Source organism: Carcharhinus amblyrhynchos, chromosome 25, assembly GCF_965287045.1.
Source record: "Carcharhinus amblyrhynchos chromosome 25, sCarAmb.v2.hapA, whole genome shotgun sequence".
In the NCBI taxonomy this organism is placed as follows: domain Eukaryota; kingdom Metazoa; phylum Chordata; class Chondrichthyes; order Carcharhiniformes; family Carcharhinidae; genus Carcharhinus; species Carcharhinus amblyrhynchos.
This window is the reverse complement of record NC_137348.1, coordinates 6139063-6166666: the sequence shown is the minus strand read 5'-3', so window position 1 is coordinate 6166666 and position 27604 is coordinate 6139063. Positions and strand designations below refer to the sequence as shown.

General features: G+C 45.9%; 1 protein-coding gene across 1 annotated transcript in view; it reads left to right on the top strand.

Annotated features, from left to right (window-relative positions):
- col27a1b (collagen, type XXVII, alpha 1b) overlaps nucleotides 1-27604 on the top strand; it is a 576392-nt gene that overhangs the window by 194079 nt on the left and 354709 nt on the right. Inside the window, exons 11-12 of the mRNA XM_080211775.1 lie at nucleotides 6514-6567; nucleotides 16915-16959. Coding sequence (XP_080067901.1) covers nucleotides 6514-6567; nucleotides 16915-16959 — 99 coding nt within the window. The remainder of the gene's footprint in view (nucleotides 1-6513; nucleotides 6568-16914; nucleotides 16960-27604) is intronic.

Here is a 27604-nt window from a genome sequence, read left to right as displayed (position 1 = left end):
AACTTCATTGCATAAGACCATAAGACATAGGAGCAGAATTAGGCCACTCGGCCCATCGAGCCTGCTCCGCCATTCAATCATGGCTGATATTTTTCTCATCCCCAGTCTTCTGTCTTTTCCCCATAACCCCTGATCTCCTTATTAATCAGGAACCCATCTATCTCTGTCTTAAAGACACTCAGTGACCCGGCCTCCTCTGTGGCAAAGAGTTCCACAGATTCTCCACTCTCTGGCTGAAGAAATTTCTCCTTGTTTCTGTTTTAAAGGAGCGTCCCTTTAGCCTGAGGTTGTGCCCTCTGGTTCTAGTTTTTCCTACTAGTGGAGACATCCTCTCCACGTCCACTCTATCCAGGGCCTCACAGTATCCTGTAAGTTTCAATAAGATTCCCCCCCCATCCTTCGAGTACAGACCCAGAGTCCTCAACCATTCCTCATACGACAAGCTCTTCATTCCAGGGATCATTCTTGTGAACCTCCTCTGCACCCTTTCCAAGGCCAGCGCATCCTTCCTTAGATATGGGGCCTAAAAGCAGTGTTAATATAGGCCTACTTGTGACTAATAAATAAGCTTTAAAAACTTTAAAATTTAAGCTCAATGTATTTTGACGCGCTGAAATACTACTTGACCATTTTTCCCATCATGCCACTGCTTCATTCGTACACTGTCACAGAAGGACACTCTTATTGCTAACTGTTCTAACTGGAAATTTGTTTTCCTGAGAAATGTACCCACTTGTTGGCTTAATACACCAATCTATTCAGAAAGGCTTATTTTCCAAATTTGTAACAAGGACCGGTTGTTATAAGTGTTTAGCTTTTCATTGCTGTCAGTAACTGACACACCTTCCATTCAAACGCTTAATATAAATCGGCTTATCTCATCCAATACCATGCCAAGTGATTACTCTCTGAAGAAGCAGCTTTGACTGTCAAAGGATGGTTAATCTAATCCAAAAATTATGACCGGTCATATCACAATTTCACAGCTGATAAACCAGGAATTATTCGCGGATTCAGAGTTGGAAATATTTCGAAACTTTGCATGTACGAAAGTAAAGTTTATTTAATGGTGTGACAAGTAGGCTTACGTTAACACTGCAATGAAGTTACTTGAAAATCCCCCAGTCGCCACACTCCAGCGCCCGTTCGGGTACACCGAGGGAAAATTTAGCACGGCCAATGTATCTAACCAGCACATCTTTTGGACTGTGGGAGGAAACCGGAGCACCCGGAGGAAACCCATGCAGACACAGGGAGAATGTGCAGACTTCACAAGTCGGGAATCGAACCCAGGTCCCTGGCGCTGTGAGGCAGCAGTGTTAACCACTGTGCCACCGTGCCACCCCCACATATTGTATATTGTACAATGAATTATATTCTTTAACCTGCGTGCATTGCTGAGCTGCTGTCGCAGTAATAGCTCTTTTGTAAAGGAATGCTTCCTCTTGTCAAGGTTAGACCCCTTTCCAGCCATCTGCTGCTGTTGGCTGTAGAATAGCCCCACGACTATTTATTATTGTCACGTATATTGGGATAGTGAAAAGTATTGTTTCTTGCACATCATATGGACAAAACACACTGTTCATAGAGAAGGAAAGGAGAGGGTGCAGAATGTAGTGTTACAGTCATAGCTAGGGTTTAGAGACAGTTCAGTTAAAATATGCGAATCATGGGATATAATCATTGAATCCCTGCAGTGCAGAAGGAGGCCATTCGGCCCATCAAGCCTGCACCGACCACAATCCCACCCAGGCCCTATTCCCATAACCTCTCGTATTTACCCAGCTAACCCCCCTGACATTCATTTAGCATGGCCAATCAACCTAACCCGCACATCTTTGAAGTGTCGGAGGAAACCCACGCAGACACAGGGGGAATGTGCATACTCCACACAGACGTGACCTGAAGCTGGAATTGAACCGGAGTCTCTGGTGCTGTGAGGCAGTAGTTCTAATGACTGTGCCACCGTGTCACCCTGTGGTATGGTTTACTGGTCAGGCATTAACATGCTCTGGGGGAGATCTTAGGCCTCATCTCACCCAATTTAAGTGAGGTAAAGTCGTAAGATCAGGAGTGAGTCCAGAAACGGGAATCGCACCCATTCCCATTGCTCCAAAAATTAATTCTGGGCAAGATGTTGATTTTCCTGCTCTTGTAAGTATCTTTTGATTTGATTTATTGCAGTCACATGTATTGAGATATAGTGAAAAGTATTGTTTCTTGTGCGCTATACAGCCAAAACATACCATTCATAGAGTACATAGGGGAGAAGGAAAGTGTAGAATGTAGTGTTACAGTCATAGCTAGGGTGTAGAGAAAGATCAGGTTCTACAAAGAGTTTTTTAATTCATTCATGGGACATGGGCGTCGCTGGTTGGCCAGGATTTATTGCCCATCCCTAGTTGCCCTTGGAGGGCAGTTGAGAGTCAACCACATTGCTGTAGCTCTGGAACCACGTGCAGACCAGACTGGGTAAGGACGGCAGACTTCCTTCTCTAACGGACATTAGTGAACCAGATGAGTTTTTTGACAATGGTTTGATGGTCATCAGTAGATTCTTAATTCCAGATTTTTTTTATTGAATCCAAATTCCGCCATCTGCCATGGTGGGATTCGAACCCGGGTCCCCAGAACATTAGCTGAGTTTCTGGATTAATAATCTAGCGATAATACCCCTGGGCCATCGCCTCCCTACTTATGACTTGCAATGGTTTGTTCCATGTCCATGGTAGGGTTGAATCTAGAAATTTGGCAACTTAATTTGGGTTCAGTTTTGACAATTGGTGATGCAGGAACAGGAAGCAATGCAAAACCATTTGACTGCAGGCAGCGATGTATGCAGGTTAAAGAATATGACTCACTGTACATGCAAACTCTCAGAATATTTCCAATTCTGAATCCATTCGTGATTGTTTGTTAGTTTGCCGATGCCAGTTATTTCCTCTGTTCTGAATTCCTGTTTTCACACGGGACACTGCTATCTAAATGGAGTTCCTCCGAGGTTAGTTAGCAGTTGTGGAGAGCTGCGTTGGGTTACTTGGGAAACGAATTGTTGGCATAGTCAGGTGGGCAGGCGAGATTACAATCCTGCACCTCCTGTCAGACACCATTTCGAGATTGATTTGCATTTTGAGGGCCGGGCTTCTTGGAATGAACTGTGGGCGATTGTTGACTTATTGAGATGGATGGTGCAAGATAATGCTAGTTTGGATAGGCGAACATAGAATCCCCACAGTGCAGAAGGAGGCCATTCGAGTCTGCACTGACCGCAATCCCACCCTATCTCCATAACCCCATGCATTTACCCTAACTAATCCCCCTGACACTAAGGGGCAATTTAGCATGGCCAGTTCAGCTAACCCGCACATCTTTGGATGTGTGCGAGGAATCTGGAGCTCCCGGAGGAAACCCATGCAGACACGGGGAGAGATGTGCAAACTCCACACAGTCACCCGAAGCTGGAATTGAACCCGGGTCCCTGGCGCTGGGGGGGCAGCAGCCCTAACCACTGTGCAACCCCAATATAGAGGTTTACAGCATGGAAACAGGCCCTTCGGCCCAACTTGTCCATGCTGCTCTTTTTTTTAAAACCCATAAACTAATCCCAATTGCCCACATTTGGCCCATAACCCTCTATAGCCATCGTACCCATATAACTATCTAAATGTTTTTTAAAAGACAAAATTGTACTCCCCTCTACTACTACCTCTGGCAGCTCATTCCAGACACTCACCACCCTCTGTATGAAATAATTACCCATCCGGACACTTCTATATCTCTCCCGTCTCACCTTAAACCTACGCCCTCTAGTTTTAGACTCCCCTATCTTTGGGGCTCTTATTGAACAGAATGTTTATTGCCATGCTGGTTGGTGATGCTATTGCTTAGGGAAATGTTAAGGCTGTTTTTAAGTGTTAGGATAAAGGGACATTGTGACTAGATGATTGCTTAACTTTGCATAGATATGACTTGATCAACTCTGTAGCCCAACAGATGCCTTCCTGTCTCGCTTCCAATTCCTCCATTCTCCATTCCTTCAACTTTCCAAACTATTAAATGTTGACACATGGGTCAATTTCACCTGCCCATTTCGGAGTGGGTTATCAGTTGAGAAAAATCTGTTTTTTTTTATTCTCTCATGGGACGTGGGCATCGATGGCTGGTCAGCCCATCCCTCGTTGCCCTTGAGAAGGTGGTGATGAGCTGCCTCTTGAATCGCTGCAGTCCACGTGCTGTGGGTTGACCCACAATGCCATTAGGGAGGCCGTCCGGTTATATTTCTTTGTTGAGAGTTTGTAGCGATTGACACAAATGAGTGTCTCACTCGGACATTTCGGAGGGCAGTTGAGAGCCAATCACACTGCTGTGACTCTGGAGTCACATGTAGGCCAGACCAGGTAAGGATGGCAGATTTCCTACCCTAAAGGACATTAGTGAACCTGATGGGTTTTTCCGACAATCGATAATGCTTCCACAGTCATCTCAACTCCAGATTTTTTTTATTGAATTCAAATTCCAGCATCTGTGGGGTGGGATTTGAACCCGGGTCCCCACTTTCCCCGCAGCCCCTTTTCCAACATTGGTTTTGCACCGACAATGGATATCGCAGATGTATCATATCCACTTCACGTCTATTTTGAGTGAAGTTGTTTTTTGTTATTCATTCGTGGGACATGGGCTTCACTGGCTGGGCCAGCATTTATTGCCCATCCCTAGTTACCCTAAGAGGGCAGTTGAGAGTCAACCACATTGGCTGTGGCTCTGGATTCACATGTAGGCCAGACTGGGTAAGGACGGCAGATTTCCTTCCCTAAAGGACATTAGTGACTCAGATGGGTTTTTCCAACAATAGTTTCATGGTCATCAGTAGATTCTAAATTCCAAATTTTTTTATTGCTTCAATTTTATCAAATTTGCCGTGACAGGATTTGAACCCAGGTTCCCGGAACCTTAGTTGAGTTTCTGGATTAGTAATCTAGTAATAACACCACTAGGCCAATGCCTCCTCAGTAGCTAATTCTACTGATGCATTCCACAACCCCAACACCCTTGGATGTGAAGGAAAGGGAAGTTTCTCCTGCTCTTTCTCCTAACTTACATAGTAGTGACACCTCAGAAATAGATTATTCAATTCAAATGTTCCATGCTGGTGTTTATTCTCCACGTGAGCCTCCTCCCCCTGTCTTCATCCAACCCAACCAGCAGAACCTTCCATTCCTTTCTCCCTCATGTTTATCCAGCTTCCCCTTCAATCAATAGACCTTTGTTCTAGATCTCTGATCCCTGGACACCAGAGACTGATTAACTCTTGGTTAGAATGTGTGTCTAAGCTGAGGTTCAGTTCCTCTATTAGCAGAAGTAAATTGGAGGGCCTACCTCTGCCCCTTGGCTCAGTGGGGCATCATGGAGTCAAGATTTTTTAAAATTAATTTATGGGCCGTGGGTGAGCCTAGCATTGATTGCCTATCCCCTCACTGCCATCCATTTCAGAGTCAACCGCATTGCTGTGGGTCTGGTGCGGATGGCATGGTGGCACTATGGTTAGCACTGCTGCCTCACAGTGCCAGGGACCCAGTTTCGATTCTCACCTCGGGTGACTGTCTGTGTGGAGTTTGCACATTCTCCCTGTATCTGCGTGGGTTTCCTCCGGGTGCTCTGGTTTCCTCCCTTGGATGTGCTGGTTAGATTCATTGGCCAATGCTAAGTTGATCCTCGTATCAGGGGGATTAGGTGGATTGGGCCTGGGTGGAATTGTTGTAGGTGAGGGCTCGATGGGCTGAATGGCCTCCTTCTGCACTTTGGGGGTTGTACGATCAGGTCACTCAGTCTCCCCCACCTCATCACTCCATAATTTTAAAACATCCTTTATTAAATCTCCTTTTATTTTAAATTTAAAAAGCCCCAAATCCATCGTCATTAGCTTCCATCGCCAGAGCAGCATTGTGGAGTGAAAGAGATGAATATTTATCGAGATGTGGAGATTATTTTTATGAACACAAGCTGGAATTACAATGAAGGAAAGATCAGTTCGAAGATAACTTTGTCTTTGTTCTAATGCACGTGGAGGTTCAGTGTATGTGATATTCTGTTTGTGTTGGGGGGAGAGTGACCCAGATGGCTTCAACCTGAGAGAAGGATGACAATGATGGCCTTCTTGCTCCGCGGTTGATTATTTGACCTGAAGTAGCAATGTCACGGATGTGCGACGGTGTCTCTGATTCTTAACCAAGCTCTTGCTCCCCTTTCCCCCGCGGGACCCAGGGTCAGCATTTCACCTTGCCTTTGTTCTAGCGACCGCGTGTGGCTGAATCAGCTTGATCCCTGGTGTGAGGGTATGTGCCCTTGGACTACATCGTGGAAGCCAGCACCATGCAGTCCATGGGCATATACACTTGCCTCAAGGCTTTATTCATCACTTACACCAGCTCGCTGCATCGATGGAGCCACATAACGCATTGACATCCCTGAGGTTCTACAAGATCTACTGATGGCACTTCTCTCCTCTTTCTGCAGGGCTTCATAGGCCCACGAGGGTTATTGGGTCTTCCAGGAGCAGACGGAAAGCAAGTAAGTCTTTATTTCACTATGTTTCATGGCCAGAAACTCCAAGGCTTTTTATGAAGTTTGCCTCCATTTGCTTTTAGTAATAAGGTGAACATAGCGTGTTTCACTCCAGGTACGATTCAAGTGACCCACTAGGGAGCTTTTATAAGAACATAAGAACTAGGAGCAGGAATATGCCATCTGTATAAGATAATGAAGAGGATGTATAGGGTAGAGGTAGAGAGATTCTTCCTGCTCAGAAAGGATAGCAAGACTAGAGGGCACAGCCTCAAGGTAAGGAGGGAGGGCAGTTTAGATCAGAGTTGAGGAGGAACTTCTTCACTCAAAGGGTGGTGAATCTCTGGAATTCTCTGCCCGTTGAAGTGGTGGAGGCTACCTTGCTGAATATATTTAAGTCACGGGTAGATAGGTTTCTGATAGACAAGGGAATTAAGGGTTATGGGGAGAAAGCGGGAAAGTGGAACTGATCCACTTCAGATCAGCCATGATCTTATTGAATGGCGGGGCAGGCTCAAAGGGCTAGATGGCCTATTCCTGCTCCTATTTCTTATGTTCTTATGTTCTTATCTGGCCCCTCGAGCCTGCTCCGCCATTCAATGAGATCACGGCTGATATTTTTGTGGACTCAGCTCCACTTACCCGCCCGCTCACCATAATCCTTAATTCCTTTACTGTTCAAAAATTTATCTATCCTTGCCTTAAAAACATTCAATGAGGTAGCCTTCACTGGGCAGGGAATTCTACAGATTCACAACCCTTTGGGTGAAGAAGTTCCTCCTCTACACAGTCCTAAATCTGCTCCCCCTTATTTTGAGGCCATGCCCCCTAGTTCTAGTTTCACCCGCCAGTGGGTGAATATATATCCTTTATCAACCAAAACTTATTTAAGAACACAGTTAAAATATCACAAAAAGAATGAGCGTAACTTTTACTAATTGCAAGATTTAAACACGGCGCAGTATAACACTGGCTTCCTCCCACAGTCCAAAGATGTGCTGGTTAGACGTATTGGCCATGCTAAATTGCTCCTTAGTGTCCCAGGATACATAGGTTAGAGGGATTAGAGGGGTAAATATATGGGATTATGGGGATAGGGCCTGAGTAGGATTGTTGAGTGCAGACTCGATAGGCCAAATGGCCTCCTTCTGCACATCTATGGTTAAAAGCAAATTACTGTGGATGCTGGAATCTGAAACCAAAAGAGAAAATGCTGGAAAATCTCAGCAGGTCTGGCAGCATCTGTAAACAGAGTAAGGAGAGCATCTCCTTACAGATGCTGCCAGACCTGCTGAGATTTTCCAGCGTTTTTCCTCTTAGGATTTCTATGATTCTTCTGTGAACTCCTAACAGCTAGCTATCTCTGTTGTTCCAAGTTAAACATCATCCCGCAGACATACACCCTTCTTCAGGCTTGGCATAAAAGCAAGTATGCTCACGTGATGCTAAATCTTCAGCTTTTTAACCCCTGCTGCGATTTAGTCCTTTGGATCAATTTTCTGAGGCTTCCCAGTCCAGGGAGTTTTCAATAAGCCTCTGGAGTTAGAGAGAGAGAGAAACAGAGACACTGCCTTCTTCCACCAGCTTCTAGTAGCAACCGAGAAGCAAAACTATAACTCGCCTCACTACAGGAAGGATGTGGAAGCTATTGAGAGGGTGCAGAGGAGATTTACAAGGATGTCGCCTGGATTGGGAGGCATGCCTTATGAAGATAGGTTGAGGGAGCTAGGTCTCTTCTCCCTGGAGAGACGAAGGTTGAGAGGCGACCTGATAGAGGTTTATAAAATGTTGAGAGGAATAGATAGGGTGGATTCTCGGAGGCTATTTCCCAGGGCTGAAATGGTCGCTACGAGAGGACACAGGTTTAAGGTGCTGGGAAGCAAGTACAGAGGAGATGTCGGGGGTAAGTTTTTCACTCAGAGGGTGGTGAGTGAGTGGAATCAGCTGCCATCGGTGGTGTTAGAGGCGAACTCGCTGGGCTCTTTTAAAAGACTTCTGGATGAGTATATGGGATTTAATGGGATTGGGAGTTACAAATAGTTCTATGGCCTGGTAAGTATGGATGCGATCGGCGCAACTTGTGGGCCGAAGGGCGTGTTTGTGCTGTAGTGTTTGATGTTCTATATGTTCTAAACTTGGAATGCTCTGAAAAAAAAGCGTCACCTGACCTGTCAATCGTGCCCAAATCGCGTTCCACTCAGCAATCCCCAAAGGTCCATTAAACCCCAGGACACTGCATTAGGCCAGATCAAAAGCATCATGATATCCACTATATTGGTTCAGTAGAGGACACTGGCTGCAGACAACACGGTGCCGACACAGTCCTGCAAAGGGACACAAGTAAAATACATTTCTTAAAGGCGCAGTCCCATCACAGTATATCCAACATGTACTCTCTGAATAAAGAGAGGGAGGAAGCAGTGTTCATGTTCCACAAGCGCTTTCTAAATAGAAACTGCCCTGTAATATTCCCCTGGTTGCATTTACCAGCAGATTGGCTTCTTTCTCCACAATTTGAATTTTCGCCATGGTATCTGCCATGTCAGTTTCTTGGTTAATGTCGGGGGTAAGTCTTAGCAGGGGAGCAGGAAGACATAAGCTTTCAACCTCATTTCCGCAGCGCTGAGGCAGCCCATTTCCACCCCTGTAACTTTGCCCAAATCAGCCCACGTTTCAGTTCATCAGCTGGTGAAATTCGCCTCCACGTCTCCAAAACCGACTAACCCAACACACTCCCGCTGTTCTCCCACATGCTACTCTCTACCGACTTCAAGTCATCCGAAACTCTGCTGTCCGAGCCTTAACTTTCCCCAATCCCACTGACCTAAATTGGTTTCCAGTTAATCCTAGAATCATAGAATGTGCAGAAGAGACCCTTTGGCCCATCACATCTGCACCCACACGTGAGAAACACCTGACCTCCCATCTAATCCCATTTACCAGAACTTGGCCTATCGCCTTGAATGTTATGACATGTAAACTGCTCATCCAGGTACTTTTAAGAACATGAGAACGTAAGAAATAGGAGCAGGAGTAGGCCATCTAGCCCTTCGAGCCTGCCCCGCCATTCAATAAGATCATGGCTGATCTGAAGTGGATCAGTTCCACTTTCCCGCTTTCTCCCCATAACCCTTAATTCCCTTGTCTATCAGAAACCTATCTACCCGTGACTTAAATATATTCAGCGAGGTAGCCTCCACCACTTCAACGGGCAGAGAATTCCAGAGATTCACCACCCTTTGAGTGAAGAAGTACCTCCTCAACTCTGATCTAAACTGCATCCCCCCTTATCTTGAGGCTGTGTCCTCTAGTCCTGCTGTCCTTTCTGAGCGGGAAGAATCTCTCTACCTCTACCCTATCCATCCCCTTTTTATAGAATCTGGAATCACATGTAGGCCAGACCGGGTAAGAGCAGCAGACTTCCTTCCCTGAAGGACGCTAGTGAACCAAATGGATTTTTACGACAATCAACAATAGTTTCATGGCCATCAGTAGACTTTTGATTGCAAATTTTTATTGAATGCAAATTCCATCATCTGCCGTGATGGGTTTCGAACCCAGTTCCCCAGAACAAAACTCTGGGTCCCTGGATTACTAGTCCAGCGACAATAACACCACGCTACTGCCTTCCCATAAATGATGCGGGCAAATTGACACACTGACTGCGCGTGGCCCAAATGAATCTTTACATCTACGCCCCCCCACATCAGCAGCTAAAAACCCTGCCCCCACATTCTCACTGACACGCTGATCTACAAAATAGTTAGCACTGCTGCCTCACAGCGCCAGGGACCCAGTTCAATTCCAGTCTCGGGTCACTGTTTGTGTGACGACTGCGCATTCTCCCCGTGTCTGCGTGGGTTTCTTCGGCGGGGGGGACTCTGGTTTCCTCCCACAGCCCAATAATGTGCGGGTTAGGCGGATTGGCCATGCTAAATTACCCCTTAGTGTCAGGGGGACTAGCTAGGGTAAATGCATGGGGTTACGGGGATAGGGCCTGAGCGGGACTGTGTGTGGTGCAGACTCGATGGGCTGAATAGCCTCCTCCTGCACTGTTGGGATTCTCTGAAATGGGACTGCAGTGGAATACATTGAACCAAAAATATAGCAATAGTGCTTTGTCTTTGAGACATATTGCTCTCATTTTTTGTGAGCCGTAAACGTTTCAGCACAGTCACATTTATGGGAAAGTATAAACTAAACAGAGTTATTTACTCAGCTTGCACAGAAAAAAAAATCCCTCTTCTTTGCCTGGACTTTAAAATAAAGAATTTACCTCACATTAATATATGGATCCCTTACAAAGAAAAAATGTACATGAAAAGTCAGCATATTTTCCCCATAGGTAAGCAGCTTAATTCCTGTCTGGTGGAGCAAGGAATGACCTGAGGCTCTTTAATAAAAGGGATGGAAGTGGGATGATCACACACACATCAGGGTCACCCTGACTCCAACTAAATATATTCCACTCAGCTCATCGAAGAGGAACTTCTGCCCACGTGGTAACACAACATTGATTCTTACTCACTGCACAATAATACAAGTTATTCAGACTTTAATGGGTTTAACTCCTTGATAATCATTGCTATAGATCAGAGAACAGAATCATAGAATCCCTACAGTGCAGAAGGAGGCCATTCAGGCCATCGAGTCCATACCGACCGCGATTCCACCCTATTCCTGTAACCCCACATATTTACCCTGCTAATCCCCCTGACACTAAGGGTCAATTTAGCATGGCCAATCAAACTAACCCGCACAGCTTTGGCGTGTGGGAGGAAACCAGAGCACCCGGAGAAAACCCACACAGACACGGAGAGAACATGCCAACTCCATACAGACTGTGACCCAAGCCGAGAATTGAACCCAGGTCCCTGGCGCTGTGAGACAGCAGTGCTAACCACTGTGCTCATGTTCTCATTAGGGTGAAACTTACTGTCTGCTAGTTGCAAGACAGATTACACAGGATGACATAAGATCTACGGCACAGAAACAGGCCATTCGGCCCATCCAGTCCATGCCAGTGTTTATGGTCCACACAAGTCTTGTCCAATCTTTCCTCATCTCAACCTATCATAGTATTCATCATTCCCTTCTCCCTCAGATGCTTAGCTTCCCCCTAGATGTATCTATGCAGTTCACTCTAACTACTCGCTGTTCAGCATTCCCACCACTCTGAGTAAAGAGACTTCTTCTCAATTCTCTGGTGGATTTCTTGGTGACTATTGATGGTCTCCAGCCCTGCTCCTCCCCACAAGAGGAAAATAATCTCTCTGTATCCACCCAATCTAAACCTTCTAGAAATCGCTGTCGCAACATTCAGACCCATTGTCGTAACGTTTCATGGTTGTTCGGTCACCTCTCAACCTTCTCTTTCTCAAGAGAGAGGAAGCCCAGGATGTCAATCCTCTCCTTGTATGCATAAGTTCACCTTTCTGGTATCATCCTTATAAATATTCTCTGCCCCCCTTTCTGTGCCCCTCTACCCTTTTCACAATAATGCGCCAGGGACCCGGGTTCAGTTCCCGGCTTGGGTCACTGTCTGTGCGGAGTTTGCATGTTCTCCCCGTGCCTGCGTGGGTTTTCTCCAGGTGCTCCGGTTTCCCCCCACAGTCCGAAAGGCACCCTGGTTAGATGATTGGCCATGCTAAGTCCTCCCTCAGTGTACCTGAGGTGATGGCCGAGTGATATTATCGCTAGACTATTAATTCAGAAGATCAGCTAATGTTCTGGGGGACCCGGGTTCGAATCCCACCACGGCAGATGGTGGAATTTGAATTCAATAAAAAATATCTGGAATTAAGAATCTAATGATGACCGTGAAACCATTGTCGGAAAAACCCATCTGGTCCCTTAGGGAAGGAAATCTGCTGCCCTTACCCGGTCTGGCCTACATGTGACTCCAGAGCCACAGCAATGTGGTTGACTCTCAACTGCCCTTGGGCATCTAGGGATGGGCAATTAGTGTTGGCCAGCCAGCGACGCCCATGCCCCAAGAGTGAATGAAAAGAACAGGCAGCAGGATTTTCACAGTAACTTCATTGCAGTGTTAATGTAAGCCAATTTGTGACACTAATAAATAAACTTTAAGTTTTAAAACTAACAAATAAACTTAAAAGCTTTAATCTTTAAAAACGTAAACTTAAAACTTTAGAAATGTATGCAGTTTTCTCTGTGATCTGGCCAAAGTTTAATGCAGGATCAGAATAACCTCCCCTAACTTTTCAATTCCATCCCTAACAGCATAAAGCCCAGAGTTTGGTTTGCCTTTGTTTACAGCCCTGCTAACCTGCTGCACAAGTATCTGCTTTAATTGTACTCTAAGATCCCTTTGTTCCTCCACCCCACCTAGATTTGCACCTCGCAAGTAATGGGATCTCGCTATTCTTCCTGCCAAGATGTGCTGCCTCACTGTGTGTTAAGCCTTATTTGCCAAGTATTTGCCTATCCTGCAAGTTTATTCATATCCTCCTGTAGTATCTCACAGGCGTAGTGTGATAATCCCTGCCAAGTTTGTCATCCGCAAATTTAGAAATTTTATTTTTTGCCTACAAAGTATAAATCATTTATGCAAATGGTCAACAGCAGTATCCCAGCACCTAAGAACATAAGAAATAGGAGCAGGAGTAGGCCATCTAGCCCTTCGAGCCTGCCCCGCCATTCAGTAAGATCATGGCTGATCTGAAGTGGATCAGTTCCACTTTCCCACTTTCTCCCCATAACCCTTAATTCCCCTGTCTATCAGAGTCTATCAGACCTGTATAGAGTCAGGTTATAGATTGCCGATAATCTGGGCAGCATGATGGCACAGTGGTTAGCCCGGCTGCCCCACAGTGCCAGGGACCTGGGTTCGATTCCAGCCTCAGGCGACTGTCTGTGTGGAGTTTGCACATTCTCCCTGTGTCTGTGTGGGTTTCCTCTGGGTGCTCCGGTTTCCTCCCACAATCCGAAAGACATGCTGGTTAGTGGCATTGGCTCCCTCGGGTGTGCCCGAACAGGCGCCGGAGCGTGGCGACTGGGGGAATTTCACAGTAACTTCACCGAGGTGTTAATGTAAGCCTATTCGTGACACTAAGAAATAAACAAAAAAAAGATTCTTGTAAAATGATCTAATCGAGAAGTGCTGGAAGGGGTAACAGACTGTTCCTCTAACACAACTAGAACGTGCAAACAAATTCTGATTTAGTTCACGTCAAAGGAATTGCTTATTGTTACAGAAAACATGCACATCAGTAATCTCAGTGGATACAAATTACTTAATCAAGAGGTTCCACGACACAACCGCACTTTGGTTTGTTTCCAGACGCTTGTCCCAAATTCCTTGTGGAAACATAATTTTTCTTTATTGTTCTCAAGGAGCGCGCATCTGGCGACTGTTATGTTCAACGTTCTGGGAGTTTGCTGGAAAGATAAGCTAAGGAATTCTCTTGGATGGGTGGAAAGTTCTGAAATATGATACTAATATTTCATTGGTGTTCTTACGAGCACTATATAATACTTTACCCAGTCCCCAGGGTTTAGAGCAATAAATTTCTCATTGAAGCATAAGTTTGTTTTTTAACCCATTATTTTAACATTATCATTGTGGTGTGACTGACATTAATTGGCGACAATCTTAATTAAAAATCCCTTTATTCAAAAAGTGCAAATGCATTTTTGTATCTGTGTTTTCCAATTGTCCAGTGTACAAGCTGGCCACCTTCTTAGCTCATTTATCAGACTGTTGATGTTGGCTTCAAGCTGCGGCTCGTGCAGTTTAGTATGACATTTTTTATTCATACGTGGGCATCACTGGCTGGGCCAGCATTTATTGCCCATCCCTACTTGCCCTTGGAGTCAGTTTGAGAGTCAACCACATTGCTGTGGCTCTGGAGTCACATGTAGGCCAGACTGGGTAAGGACGGCAGATTTCACAGAATCCTTACAGTGCAGAAGCAGACCATTCGGCCCATTGGATCTGCACCACCCCAATCCCAACCAGGCCGTATTCCCGTAACCCCACATATTTACCCTACCAATGACCCTGACACTAAGGGTCAAGCATGGCCCATCAACCGAACCCGCAGTGTGGGAGGAAACCGGAGCAGCCGGAGGAAACCCACAGAGACACGGGGAGAACATGCAATCTCCACATAGACCCGAGGCAGGAATCGAACCTGGATCCCAGCAGCACTAACCATTGTGCCACCATGCTGTCCTTCCCTCAAGGACATTAGTGAACCAGATGGATTTTTCTGTCAATCGACAATGGTTTCACGGTCATCAGCATATTCTTAATTCCAGAAATTTTTATAGAATTCAAATTCCACCATCTGATGCAGCGGGATTCGAACCCGAGTCACCAGAACATTAGCTGAGTTGCTGGATTAATAATCTAACGACTATACCATTGCCTCCCCCGACTGAGTAAATTGTTGCTGAGACTTTGGTTAACTTGCACATCTTTTACATTTAATTGCTAAATTTCTCTTCCTGAATATCTATGTCCTTCCAACCCTAGCCTTCCATGCATCCCGAATTTTAAATGCTCCATTATAGTAGAACAGGCCTTCATGCGCCCAGGTGCCAAGCTCTCGAATGCCCACCTTCCACCTCGCCTTTAAAACGCTCTTTAAAACCTACCATTGGCTCAGCTGCCTAAATCTACCCTTCGTGGTTCAGTGTCATATTTTTGGCAATGTTCACGTGAAGCACCTTGACTCTTGATTGCATTAAATGGGCCGAAGGGCCTCCTTTGTCCTGCAAAACTCTACAGGTTGGATTTTTTTAATAGAAGAATGAGGGGAGAAACATAGAAGATTACGAAGGGAATAGGTAAGATAGAAGCAGGGAAGTCGTTTCCACTGGTGGGTGAAACTAGAACTAAGGGGCATGGCCTCAAAATAAGGGGGAGCAGATTTAGGACTGAGTTGAGGAGGAACTTTGTCACCCAAAGGGTTGTGAATCTGTGGAATTTCCTGCCCAGTGAAGCAGTTGAGGCTACCTCATTGAATGTTTTTTAAGGCAAAGATAGATTTTTGAACAGTAAAGGAATTAAGGGTTATGGTGAGCGGGTGGGTAAGTGGAGCTGAGTCCACAAAAAGATCAGCCATGATCTTATTGAATGGCGGAGCAGGCTCGAGGGGCCAGATGGCCTACTCCTGCTCCTAGTTCTTGTGTGGGACACGGGTGTCGCTGGCTGGGCCAGCGTTTATTGCCCATCCCTGCTTGCCCTTGTTCAGAGGGCAATTGAGAGTCAACTACATTGCTGTGGCTCTGGAGTCACATGTAGGCCAGACCAGGTGAGGACAGCAGATTTCCTTCCCTAAAGGATATTAATGAACCAGATAGTATTTTCCCACAATTGACAACGGTTTGATGGCCATCATTAGATTCTTAATTCCAGATTTTTTTTTTATTGAATTCCAATTCCACCATTAGCCATTTTGGGATTCGAACCCAGGTCCCCAGAACATGAGCTGAGTTTCTGGATTAATAGTCTAGCGATAATACCACTAGGCCGTCGCCTTGCCTGAACTGAACCATGACTGATGAATAGAAAAGAAACTGATAGTAACTGAAAGTGGAGAGGAGATTTTCCGATCTTGTCTGTTGCGGGAATGGAAAATTTGGCGTTCCAGCCAAAACTCCACTCTCTGCCGAACCGGAAAATCCCAGCCGTGGATGAGGACGGAAGATTTCAGCCTCCGTGGATATAAGCTACTGTTAAAAACTTTTGGTTAGGACGGGGTTTAAGAGACTGTTGTTGCTCTTAATTGTCTGATCAAAGAGTGTAATCTCACAGCGCACTCTGCCTGTAATACCAAGCACTGCCTTTGCATCCTTCTAGGCAGAAGTGGAGTCTGTTCCGTGATAAACTTGTAAAATTCCAACAGGGTTAGACAGGGTGGAGTCAGAAAGAATGTTCCTGATGGTGGAGGGAGTCCAGAACTAGGGGTCGTAGTTTGAGGATAAGGGGTAAACCTTTCAGAACTGAGGTGAGGAGAAATCTCTTCACCCAGAGGGTGGGGAATGTGTGGAATTCACTCCCACAGAAAGTAGTTGAGGCCCAAAAGTTATCTGATTTCAAGAAAAATATTAGATATAGTTCTTGGAGCTAAAGGGATTGAGGGATATGGGGGGAAGGGGGGATCAGGATATTGAATTCGATGATCAGCCATGATCAAGACGGAGGAGTAGGCTCGAGGGGCCGAATGGTCTACTCCTGCTTCTCGTTTCCGTGTTTCGAAGGTTTCTTAGTAACCACGCAATAATAATCGTTTATCGGGTGAACTTGGAGATTCAGCTGAACAAATTCTTTCATTTTGCAATGATCTAATGTGTGCGTTTCTTTCTTCCCTCTTTGTTTTTCAGGGCATGCCAGGAGAAGCTGGGAAGAGGGGCAAGATGGGTAGGCCGGTAAAGATTTTCTCCATTTTTCTTAGCTGTTTTATCTGAAAGTGCGAGACAGTGAGGGACAGCAATTCAAACGTAAAACAAGAACGAGACGGAGAAACGGAAAGGGAAAATATAATAATCAATTTTCAGCTACATATCTTTTATCATTTCAAAAGGCTCCAAGATTGTCTCGCACCTTGTTATAGACACTTCATGCACCTTTTAAATTGCTAAGGTATCGAAAGAACAATATTGCACCAATTCTTTCAATACTTTCGTGGGACATGAGTGTTGCCAACAAGGCCAGTATTCATTACCTATCTCTGATTGCCCTCGAGAACGTAATGGGTGGCACAGTGGTTAGCACTGCTGTCTCACAGCGCCAGGGACCTGGGTTCGATTCTCGTCCTTGGGTCACTGCCTGTGTGGAGTTTGCACATTCTCCCCGTGTCTGCATGGGTTTCCTCCCACAGTCCAAAGATGTGCGGGTTCGGTGGACTGGCCATGTTAAAATTGGTGTCTAAAGGTGTGTTGGTTGGGGAGATTAGTAGGGTGAATTCATAGTGTTACAAGAATAGGGCCTGGGTAAAAGTCTCTTTTGGAGGCTCAGTGGGCTGAATGGCCTCCTTCTGCAATGTAGGGATTCTATGATTCTTGAACTGCTACAGTCTATGTGATGTTAAGGATGGAGTTTCATATGAATTTTGACCCAGTGACAGTAAAGGAACTCATAAAAATGTCTTGCTTTCTTGTGAAGGAACAGTGATAATATTTCCAAGTCAGGATGGTGAGTGAGTTAGAGGGGAAATTGCAGATGGTGGTGTCCCCATCTATCTGCTGCCCTTGACCCCCTAGATGGTTGAATTTGCAGGTTTGGAAGATGCTGTCAAAGGAGCCTTGGTGAGTTGCTGTGGTGCATCTTGTAGATTGTGCCTTTACATGGAGAGAGTAAATATTTATGGTGGTGAATGGGGAGATGACCAAGTGGGCTGTTTTGTCTTGGGCGATGACAAACCTCTTGAGCGGCATTGGAAATGGACTCAGTCGGAGAGTGTTCCACCAGGTTTCTGACCTCCACACTTTACAAGTTGCCTATCACCAGTTATAATTCTTAGACAAGTTCCGGAGGCTCCCAATATGATGTAATTACAGTACTCAGTTAATTACAATCTGTGTGTGTGTTGACATTGATTGCGAGGCTGAATGACTCACTATTCTAACATTCGCAAACCGGTGGCTGCCTTCCTTTATAAACAGAACCGCGGGAACTGGAGATAGGCTGATATAAAACATTAGTGTACACAGAACATATTTTACAGAGTAGCCTTTGTAAGGAGGAGAGTTCCAATAAGAAAGCGAGACATTTTTTGATGAGTTCCAAAAGTAAAACTGTGCAAAGACACACTTGCATTTGCTAATAAATGTTTTTCTTGGAAGGGGATTACGATGGAATGGGAATTGAAGGTTTGGAATGCAATGAATGGATCGGGATTTTTTTGCATTATGAAATGTTTTACATCTGTGCTTGGAGCTGAGGAGAGGGAATGGAAATTAAACTTTGGAACACTTTGTGCTTTCTTCAAATGTTTGTTCGTGGGGATTCTGACATGAGAAAAGACAACAGTCTTTAAAGATGTAACTTGTCACAGAATATCTCCTGTTTGTGAATTATCTGGGGTTGAATTCTCACCGATTGCAATGCCTCCTGTTTCACTGTGCTTATTATCCAATTTGACCTTCTAATTCGGGACAAAGACTCAATGGTCATGGATTATATATTGTTACGTGATTGTCTACATGTGCAAAAATGTGCCTTGTACAGGCATTGTAAAACACAACACGCACTGCTCCACAGAAATCACATCAGGGGTGGGATTTTCCTGCTGCGCTTGTCCCAAGACCGGATAATCCCACCCGAGATCAACAGACCCTTGCATGGTCCGTGTCCCGCCCACTACCATTCCCGTGGCGGACGGGATGGGAAAATTCCACTCGAAGGGCAGGATTTTATGAACTCATTCAGGCAAGGCTTGGAAAATCCCACCCGAGGCCAACAGAGAATTCCAGTCTGTGAGCCTCGCCCATTCCGGGGAGGGCAAGGCAGTAAAATTCCAGCCTAAGGGTGCAACTCGGATCAAGGGATGAAGTCATCTCGGGTGAACTGGCAGAGTGTAAAATGGGCCGTTGATCCTGGGGTGCTTTTTGAACTTATTGATAGATTCTGCTGCAGCAGGGATGATCAGTGGCTTCAGCTGACTTCTGGTCAGTTGGCTAATGCTGGACTGATATGATGATGGGAGCCAGCAGGGTTGGCAGGGGCAAGGTGGGTACCATGTCCACTGCAGAGGCCACAGAGATATCGCTGCTCACAGAATGGCTAGAATGGAGATACAGTGGGTGAGAGGGGAGTTCCAGCGGCCAGTAAGAGGACGGCAAATGCCCTAAGAGCTTCTCACAGTGCTGAGACCAATACAGAAACTACCCTCTCAAATCTCCCTCAACATACTCCCTGAATCTGAATGAGTGGCACAGTGGTTAGCACTGCTGCCTCACAGCGCCAGGGACCCGGGTTCGATTCCCGGCTTGGGTCACTGTCTGTGCGGAGTTTGCACGTTCTCCCCGTGTCTGTGTGGGTTTCCTCCGGGTGCTCTGGTTTCCTCCGAAAGTTGTGCTGGTTAGGGTGCATTGGGCGTACTAAATTCTCCCTCAGTGTACCTGAACAGGTGCCGGAGTGTGGCAACTAGGGGATTTTTGCAGTAACTTCATTGCAGTGTGAATGTAAGCCTACTTATGACATTGGTAAATAAATTTTTTACCTCCCAACTTCTCAACTTGGAGTTTAATCTGGACGAGTGTGAGATATGCATTTTGGAAAGTCCAGTGCATGTAAGAATTATACAGTAAATGGTAGAACTCTTAGGAGTATTGACATGCAGAGGGATCTGGGTGTACATGTCCATCGACCACTGAATGTGGCAACACAGGTAGATAAGGTAGTCAAGAAGACAATCCTGCATGTTTGACTTCATCAGTTAGTTGAGCATAAAAATTGGCAGGTAATGCTGCAGCTTTATAGAACCTTAGTTAGGCCTTATTTGAAATATTGTGTCCAATTCTGGTTCCTACACTACTGGAAGGATGTGAATGCTTTGGAAAGGGTACAGAAGAGGTTTGCCAGGATGTTGCCTGGTCTGGAGGGTATTAACTATGCGGAGAGATTGGATAAACTCAGTTTGTTCTCACTGGAAATATTGGAGTTTGAAGGGTGACCTGATAGAGGTTTGCAAGATTATGAGTGGCATGGACAGAGTGGATAGTCAGACACTCTCTCCTAGGGTAGAAAAGTCAAGTACTAGGAGACATAGGTTTAAGGTGTGTGGGAAAAAGTTTAGAGGAGATGTGTGAGGCAGGTTTTTTACACAGAGGCACGGTAGCACAGAGGCATGGGCGGCATGTTAGCACAGTGGTTAGCACTGTTGCTTCACAGCTCCAGGGTCCTGGGTTCAATTCCCAGCTCGGGTCACTGTGTGTGTGTGGAGTTTGCACATTCTCCTGGTGTCTGTGTGGGTTTTCTCCGGGTGCTCCAGTTTCCTCCCACAGCCCAAAGATGTGCGGGTTAGGTTGATTGGCCATGATAAAATTGCCCCTTAGTGTCCTGGGATGCGTAGGTTAGTGGGTATGATATGGGGGTAGGGGCTGGGTGGGATTGTGTTTGGCGCTGACTCGATAGGCCAACGGGCTTCTTTCTGCTCAGGGGTCTGTGATTCTAGGGTGGTGAATGTCCGGAACCCGGAGTGGTGATGGGAGCAGGTACGATAGCAGCATTTAAAGGACATCTAAACAAATACATGAATAGGATGGGAATGGAAGGATACGGACTCTGTAAGTGCATACAGTTTTAGTTTAGGCAGGCATCGTGTTCGGTACAGGCTTGGAGGGCCGAAGGGCCTGTTCCTGTGCTGTAATTTTCTTTGTTCTCATCCAGATCTGCTCAGTTCCACTATTGACTGGCTGGCTGGCTCGTCTGCCCATGTTTCCCTTGCGGCAGGTTTGAAATTGCGCGGGGCAGGTGAAATCTTGATCAGTTGTGGATTAAATCCCCTTGCCAAGCAGTGTAATCGTTGGTGTTCGCTTCTGTTCCACGCCTGCGGCCAGCGACCAAAATATCGCACGAGTACACGATGAAACCATCACACGTCAGTCATTTCATGTTTTTCTGGGTCACCGACAGAGATTAAATTCTACCCCAAACCTCAAACTTTGCCCAAATTTCTTCAACCTCACTCACAGCCGGGTATCCCTGGAGATTTGACTGAGCGCTAAATTCTCCATTCTCGCTGCCAGCTGCCGTGGAAATGGTCAGAGAATTCTGACATTTCTCTTGTTCTAAGTTCAAAGTTCAGCAGACTGTACATCTCCGAAATGAATGTGGTTGAATAAACTCGTCTTACAAAAGGCAGGTAGCATCATAGGTGTTTGTAGAGTCACAGAATAAAGGAATAACAAAGAGGCGTGTTAATAAACATGTTTTGCCAACTGAGGCAGACAAAGCAACCTACGGAAACCCAACAAGTTCTGGCAGCATCTGTGGGGAGAGAATAGATGTGGAGATGCCGTCGTTGGACTGGGGTAAACACAGTAAGAAGTCTCACAACACCAGGTTAAAGTTCAATTTGATCAGGATTTTAATCTGGTGTTGTGAGACTTCTTACGGAGAGAATAGAGCCAACGTTTCCCATCTGGATGACCCTGACTCAAAACGTTGGCTCTATTCTCTCTCCACAGATGCTGTCAGACCTGTCGAGTTTCTCCAGCATTTTCTGTTCTTGTTTCAATGCCAGCATCCGCAGCATTTTGCCTTCACCATGGCAATCTATTCTTCAGGTCAGGTTGGCATGGTCACTGCTCCTGTTTCACAGAGAGGGAATCTGGTGAGCTGGTGCGACGACAATAAACGCTCCCTCAATCTCAGCAAAATGAAGGAGATAGTCATCGACTTCAGGAAGTCTCGTGGAGAACATGCCCCTGTCTACATCAACAGGGATAAAGAAGAAATGTCGAGAGCTTCAAATTCTTAAGTGTCCAGATCACCAACAACCTGTACAGATCACCAACACTACAGTTAAGAAAGCCCACCAATGCCTCTATTTTATCAGAAGACTATGGAAATTTGACATGTCAGCTACAATTCACTTCAATTGGACAGATGCGCCATAGAAAGCATCCTTTCTGGTTGTATAACAGCTCGGTATGCCATCTGCTCCGCCAAAGAAACTACAAAAGGCCGTGACTCATCCGGAGATGAGGGGGTTGGACTATGAAGAGAGATTGAATAGACTGGGTCTGTACTCGTTGGAGTTTAGAAGGATGAGGGGGGCTCTTATAGAGACGTATAAGATGATGAAGGGGATGGATAGGGTAGAGGTAGAGAGATTCTTCCCGCTTAGAAAGGATAGCAGGACTAGAGGGCACAGCCTCAAGATAAGGGGGAGGGGGGGGCAGTTTAGAACGGAGTTGAGGAGGAACTTCTTCACTCAAAGGGTGGTGAATCTCTGGAATTCTCTGCCCGTTGAAGTGGTGGAGGCTGCCTCACTAAATATATTTAAGTCACGGGTAGATAGGTTTCTGATAGACAAGGGGATTAAGGGTTATGGGGAGAAAGCGGGAAAGTAGAACTGAGCCACTTCAGATCAGCCATGATCTTATTGAATGGCGGGGCAGGCTCGAAGGGCTAGGTGGCCTACTCCTGCTCCTATTCCTTACGTTCTTATGACTGTAACCTAATCCATCACGCAAACCAGCCTCTTGATCTACATTTTCCTTTTGTCAAACCCCTTTGATGAACCTCCCAAATTACGTCCACACTAACCCCATAGTGGGACAGCCCATTCTCTCTGCCACTTGGCAGCCATTTGGGAACTCCTGGACGGATACTGGCCAGTGGTGGCAGATGAGTCCCTTCCCCTTGGTCCTCTTGCCTCTACCTTGTCACTGACAGAAGCGCTCTCATTATCCCAGCATTAGCTGGAAAACGAAAGCTTTTTACCTCAGGGGATAAAAAGGAAATGACTTACAAACGATTGCACATAAACTGATGTCATTGGGAATGCAGAAAGACATCTGGAGATGCCATTTCAGAAGAAGTTTACATTTACAGATGATGTCCACCATTGTGTAAAGGATGTTCTGTGTCGGCATTGGAAAATTCCGTGACTTTTATGATGTGATTTTTAAAAGACAATTTATGAAGTATTTTTCAATCTACTTTTACTGTGCTCAGACCTGACGTGGGAGATGATGGTCTAATATAAACTGAACTGAATATTGTGCATTGTTGGGTAGAGATTTTCACCTCCAGCCAGCTTAGGTTTTTTCCTTCCATGGGAGTGAATATGTCTTAACATTCTTTTACGGTTACGCGTTCGAACTGAGTCTTTGAGTGCAAGTCTTCAAGTTGTCGATTTGTTTTGGACTGACTTGTCTTAGAATCTTAGAACGGATACAGCACATTTCAGCCCTCTGCCCAGGACGTTACCCCTTCCCATTCCCCTGTTCCCACCCTTTTCCTTCTAGCCCTACATATAATTTGATTTTGATTTGATTTATTATTGTCACATGTATTGGGATACAGTGAAAAGTATTGTTTCTTGCGCGCTATACAAAGCATCCCATTCGTAGAGAAGGAAAGGAGAGAGTAGAATGGAGTGTTACAGTCATAGCTAGGGTGTAGAGAAAGATCAACGCAATGCGAGGTAGGTCCATTCAAAAGTCCAATGGCAGCGATCAAAATGGACGTCATTGTTCTCATGATGGACTGTGGTTATATTGAGCACAAGGAAGGTGGTTCTGATTGTTGGAAACCCAATCCTCTCAGTCCCAGGGCATTGCTACAGGAGTTCCTCAGGGTGGTGTTCTCGGCCCAGCCATCTTCAGCTGCTTCATCAATAACCTTCCTTCCATCATAAGGTGAATGTTCGCTGATGATGACACAACTGGCCCAACCATATATGATCCAAACTACCAGGGAGCGGCATGGTGGCACTGTGGTTAGCACTGCTGCCTCACAGCCCCAGGGTTCGATTCCCATCTTGGGTCACTCTCTGTGTGGAATCAGTACGTTGTCCCCATGTCTGCATGGGTTTCCTCCAGATTCTCTGGTTTCCTTCCACAGATGTGGGTATGCCGGCGTTGGACTGGCGTAAACACAGTAAAAAGTCTGACAACACCAGGTTTTAGTCCAACCGATTTATTTGATAGTAAACTCACTAGCTTTCGAGGTTTCCCACTTCGTCAGGTGAGGGAAACCTCGAAAGCTTGTGAGTATTATCAAATAAATCGGTTGGACTAAAACCTGGTGTTGTCAGACTTTTTACTGTGTTCCTCCCACAGTCCAGAGATGTGCGGGTTAGGTTGATTGGCCGTGCTATAAATTGCTCCTTAGTGTCCTGGGATGCATAAATTGAGGGATTAGTGGGGTAAGTATGTGGGGTTATGGGATAAGGTGGGATTGTTGACGGTGCAGACTCGATGGGCCGAATGGCCTCCTTCTGCACTGTAGGAATTCTATAATTTGATGGTTCTAAGTGCTGGTAGGTGGGATTAGGTGTTTCTAATGTGTTGGTATAGACTCGATGGGCTGAAGGGCCTCTTCTCCTCTGTATGATTCTGTGATCAATACAGTGGCTACAAGGATAAATCAGAGGCAGGGAATTATGTGATGAGAGTTAGTCATTCCTGACTCCCTATTTGTCATCTACCAGGCACACAACAGCAATGTGATGGAATACTTTTCAAATATCTGAATAAGTACAACTTCAATAGCACTCAAGAAGCTTGACACCCCCTCAGGACAAAACAACATGTTTGATTAGCAGCCCACCCACCACATTCAATACTCAATCCCTCCTCTACTGGCGGACAGTGACAGCAGTGAGTACCATCTACAAGACGCACTGCTGTAAACTGTCAGTACAACCCACGACTGCCTGCTACAACTGACTGTTGATGTTAATTCCCAGTCCTCAAAGTTAACTGTGATATATTTCTGGATCCAAATGTCCTGCATATTTTTCACAAGGCAAATATCACTGCCAATGTCATAGAGTCACAGAGGTTTACAGCATGGAAACAGGCCCTTCGGCCCAACTTATCTATGTCTCCCTTTATTTAACCACTAAACTAATCCTAATTGCCCACAGTTGGCCCATATCCCTCTATACCCATCTTACCCATGTAACTATCCAAATTATTTTGAAAGACAAAATTGTACCCACCGCTACTATTACCTCTGGTAACTCGTTACAGACACTCACCACCCTCTGTGTGAAAAAATTGCCCCTCTGGACCCTTTTGTATCTCTCCCCTCTCACCTTAACCCTATGCCCTCTAGTTTCACACTCCCTTAACTTTGGGAAAAGATGTTGACCATCTGTTTTAAGCCCCTCGTTATTTTATAAACCCCTATAAGATCACCACTAAGTCGCCTACACTCCAGGGAGAAAAGTCCAAGTGACCCAAGCCGGGAATTGAACCCAAGTCCCTGGCACTGAAGGGCAGCAGTGCTAAGATAGGAGCATAGAAATTACTCTTAATCATAGAATCCCTACAGTATAGGAGGCCATTCAGCCCATTGAATCCATACTGACCACAATCCCATCCAGGCCCTATTCCCGTAACCCTCATTTACTCTAGCTAGTCCCCCTTGCACTGAGGGGCAATTTAGCACAGCCAATCCATCTAATCTGCACATCTTTGGACACTAAGGGGCAATTTAGCATGGCCAATCGACCTAACCTACACATCTTTGGACACTAAGGGGCAATTTAGCATGGCCAACCAACCTAACCTGGCACACCTTTGGATACTAAGGGGCAATTTAGCATGGCCAATCCACCTAACCCGCACATCTTTGAACTGTGGGAGGAAACCCATGCAGACACGGGGAGAACATACAAACTCCGCACAGACAGTGACCTGCGGCTGGAATCGAACCCGGGTCCCTGGCGCTGTGAGACAGCAATGCTAATCAGTGCCATCCCCGTGCCACCCCACTGATTCTGCATTAGGAGCAGAAGTGGGCAAATTCAGCGCTTTGAGCCTGCTCCGCCATTCAATCAGGTCACGGCTGATCTCTCCCTGGTCTCAAACCCACCTCCCTGCACTTGTTCCCCATATCCCCTTAGCCCTTTTTCTAAAATTAAACCGCTGTGCCTTTCATTTTCTGCCCTATTCCCAGATAGAATGGGACCTCACAGGTGTTGCAGCCTCAGTATCTCGCTGAAGTGACTCTCCTTGATTGTCCCAGCAGCGTAGAGGCCAGTGGTGTGGAGGGGTTGGGGGAAGGGAGTTCCAACTCCTGCTGCACTAACTACAAGGAACCACAGCTTGAATATAAGACACTGGCTCTGCAGTGCCAGATGCTGCCTTAATACCTAGGTCATCAGCAACAGCTATGAGTCAGTGCTTATTGTAACTGTCTGAGTGCCTTAACATTCCGCTGACATAAAGTTAAGATGCTTGGATTATAGTAGTCCGTGTGATTGGATAAGTGTATCCACTTATTGGAGCAAAACTGGTAAATGTCTCTACTCCTTACACTCCACAAATAATCCATTTGGCACAGAAAGCATTCCGAGTTACGTAAATTGGCGTGTTAAAAAAAACTGATTGTTTCAAAGCCTGGGTAGTTATATCCTTCCATTCTATCTGAGATATGGCTTCTCTGGAATCAAGAACAGCAAGTAGCAGCTCACAGGGACCGGTGCCTCTCCCACCCAAGGATTGCAGAACGGAACCCTCCTTCAATCTCGGGCGGGATTTTACGAGCCTCGACCGAGCGAGGTCGTTATTTCGCTTTGCGGCAAACGCAAGAGAACATCTTGCATTTCAGTAGCGCCTGTCAAGACCCTAAGATATCCCAAGTTCTAGCCAAGGAAGAAATGTCGCTATTGAAATGTACAGAGATACAGCAATTTAAACACAGCAAACTCCAGGCAACAGCCTGATAATGATTAAATAGTCTGCTTCCATGATGTTGGTTGAGGGACAGATCATAGGATTATAGAATTCCTACACTGCAGAAAGAGGCCATTTGGCCCATCGAGCCTGCACCGACTGCAATCCCACCAGACCCTAGGCCGGCAATCCCACGTATTTACCCTGTTAACCTCCCTGACGCTAAGGGGCAATGTGGCATGGCCAATCAACCTCACCCACACATCTTTGGAATGTGGGAGGAAAATCCCCCAGTCGCCACACTCCGGTGCCTGTTCAGGTACACTGAGGGAGAATTTAGCATGGCCAATGCGCCCTAAACAGTACGTCTTTCGGACTGAGCACCCGGAGGAAACCCATGCAGACACTGGGACGATGTGCGAACTCCACCCGAGGCTGGAATTGAACCCAGGTTCCAGTGCTGTGAGGCAGCAGTGCTAACCACTGTGCTACCGTGGCCAGGAACCTCAGGATAGCTGTGTGCCTTGCTACCTTTCACACCCACTGTTCTTGTCCAATATCCACTTTTTCTTAGGTTTGTCAAGAATAAAGTTTAAAGTTAATTTATTAGTGTGTAAGTCAGGCTTACATTAACACTGCAATGAAGTTACTGTGAAAATACCCTAGTTGCTACACTCCAGTACCTGTTTGGGTACACTGAGGGAGAATTTAG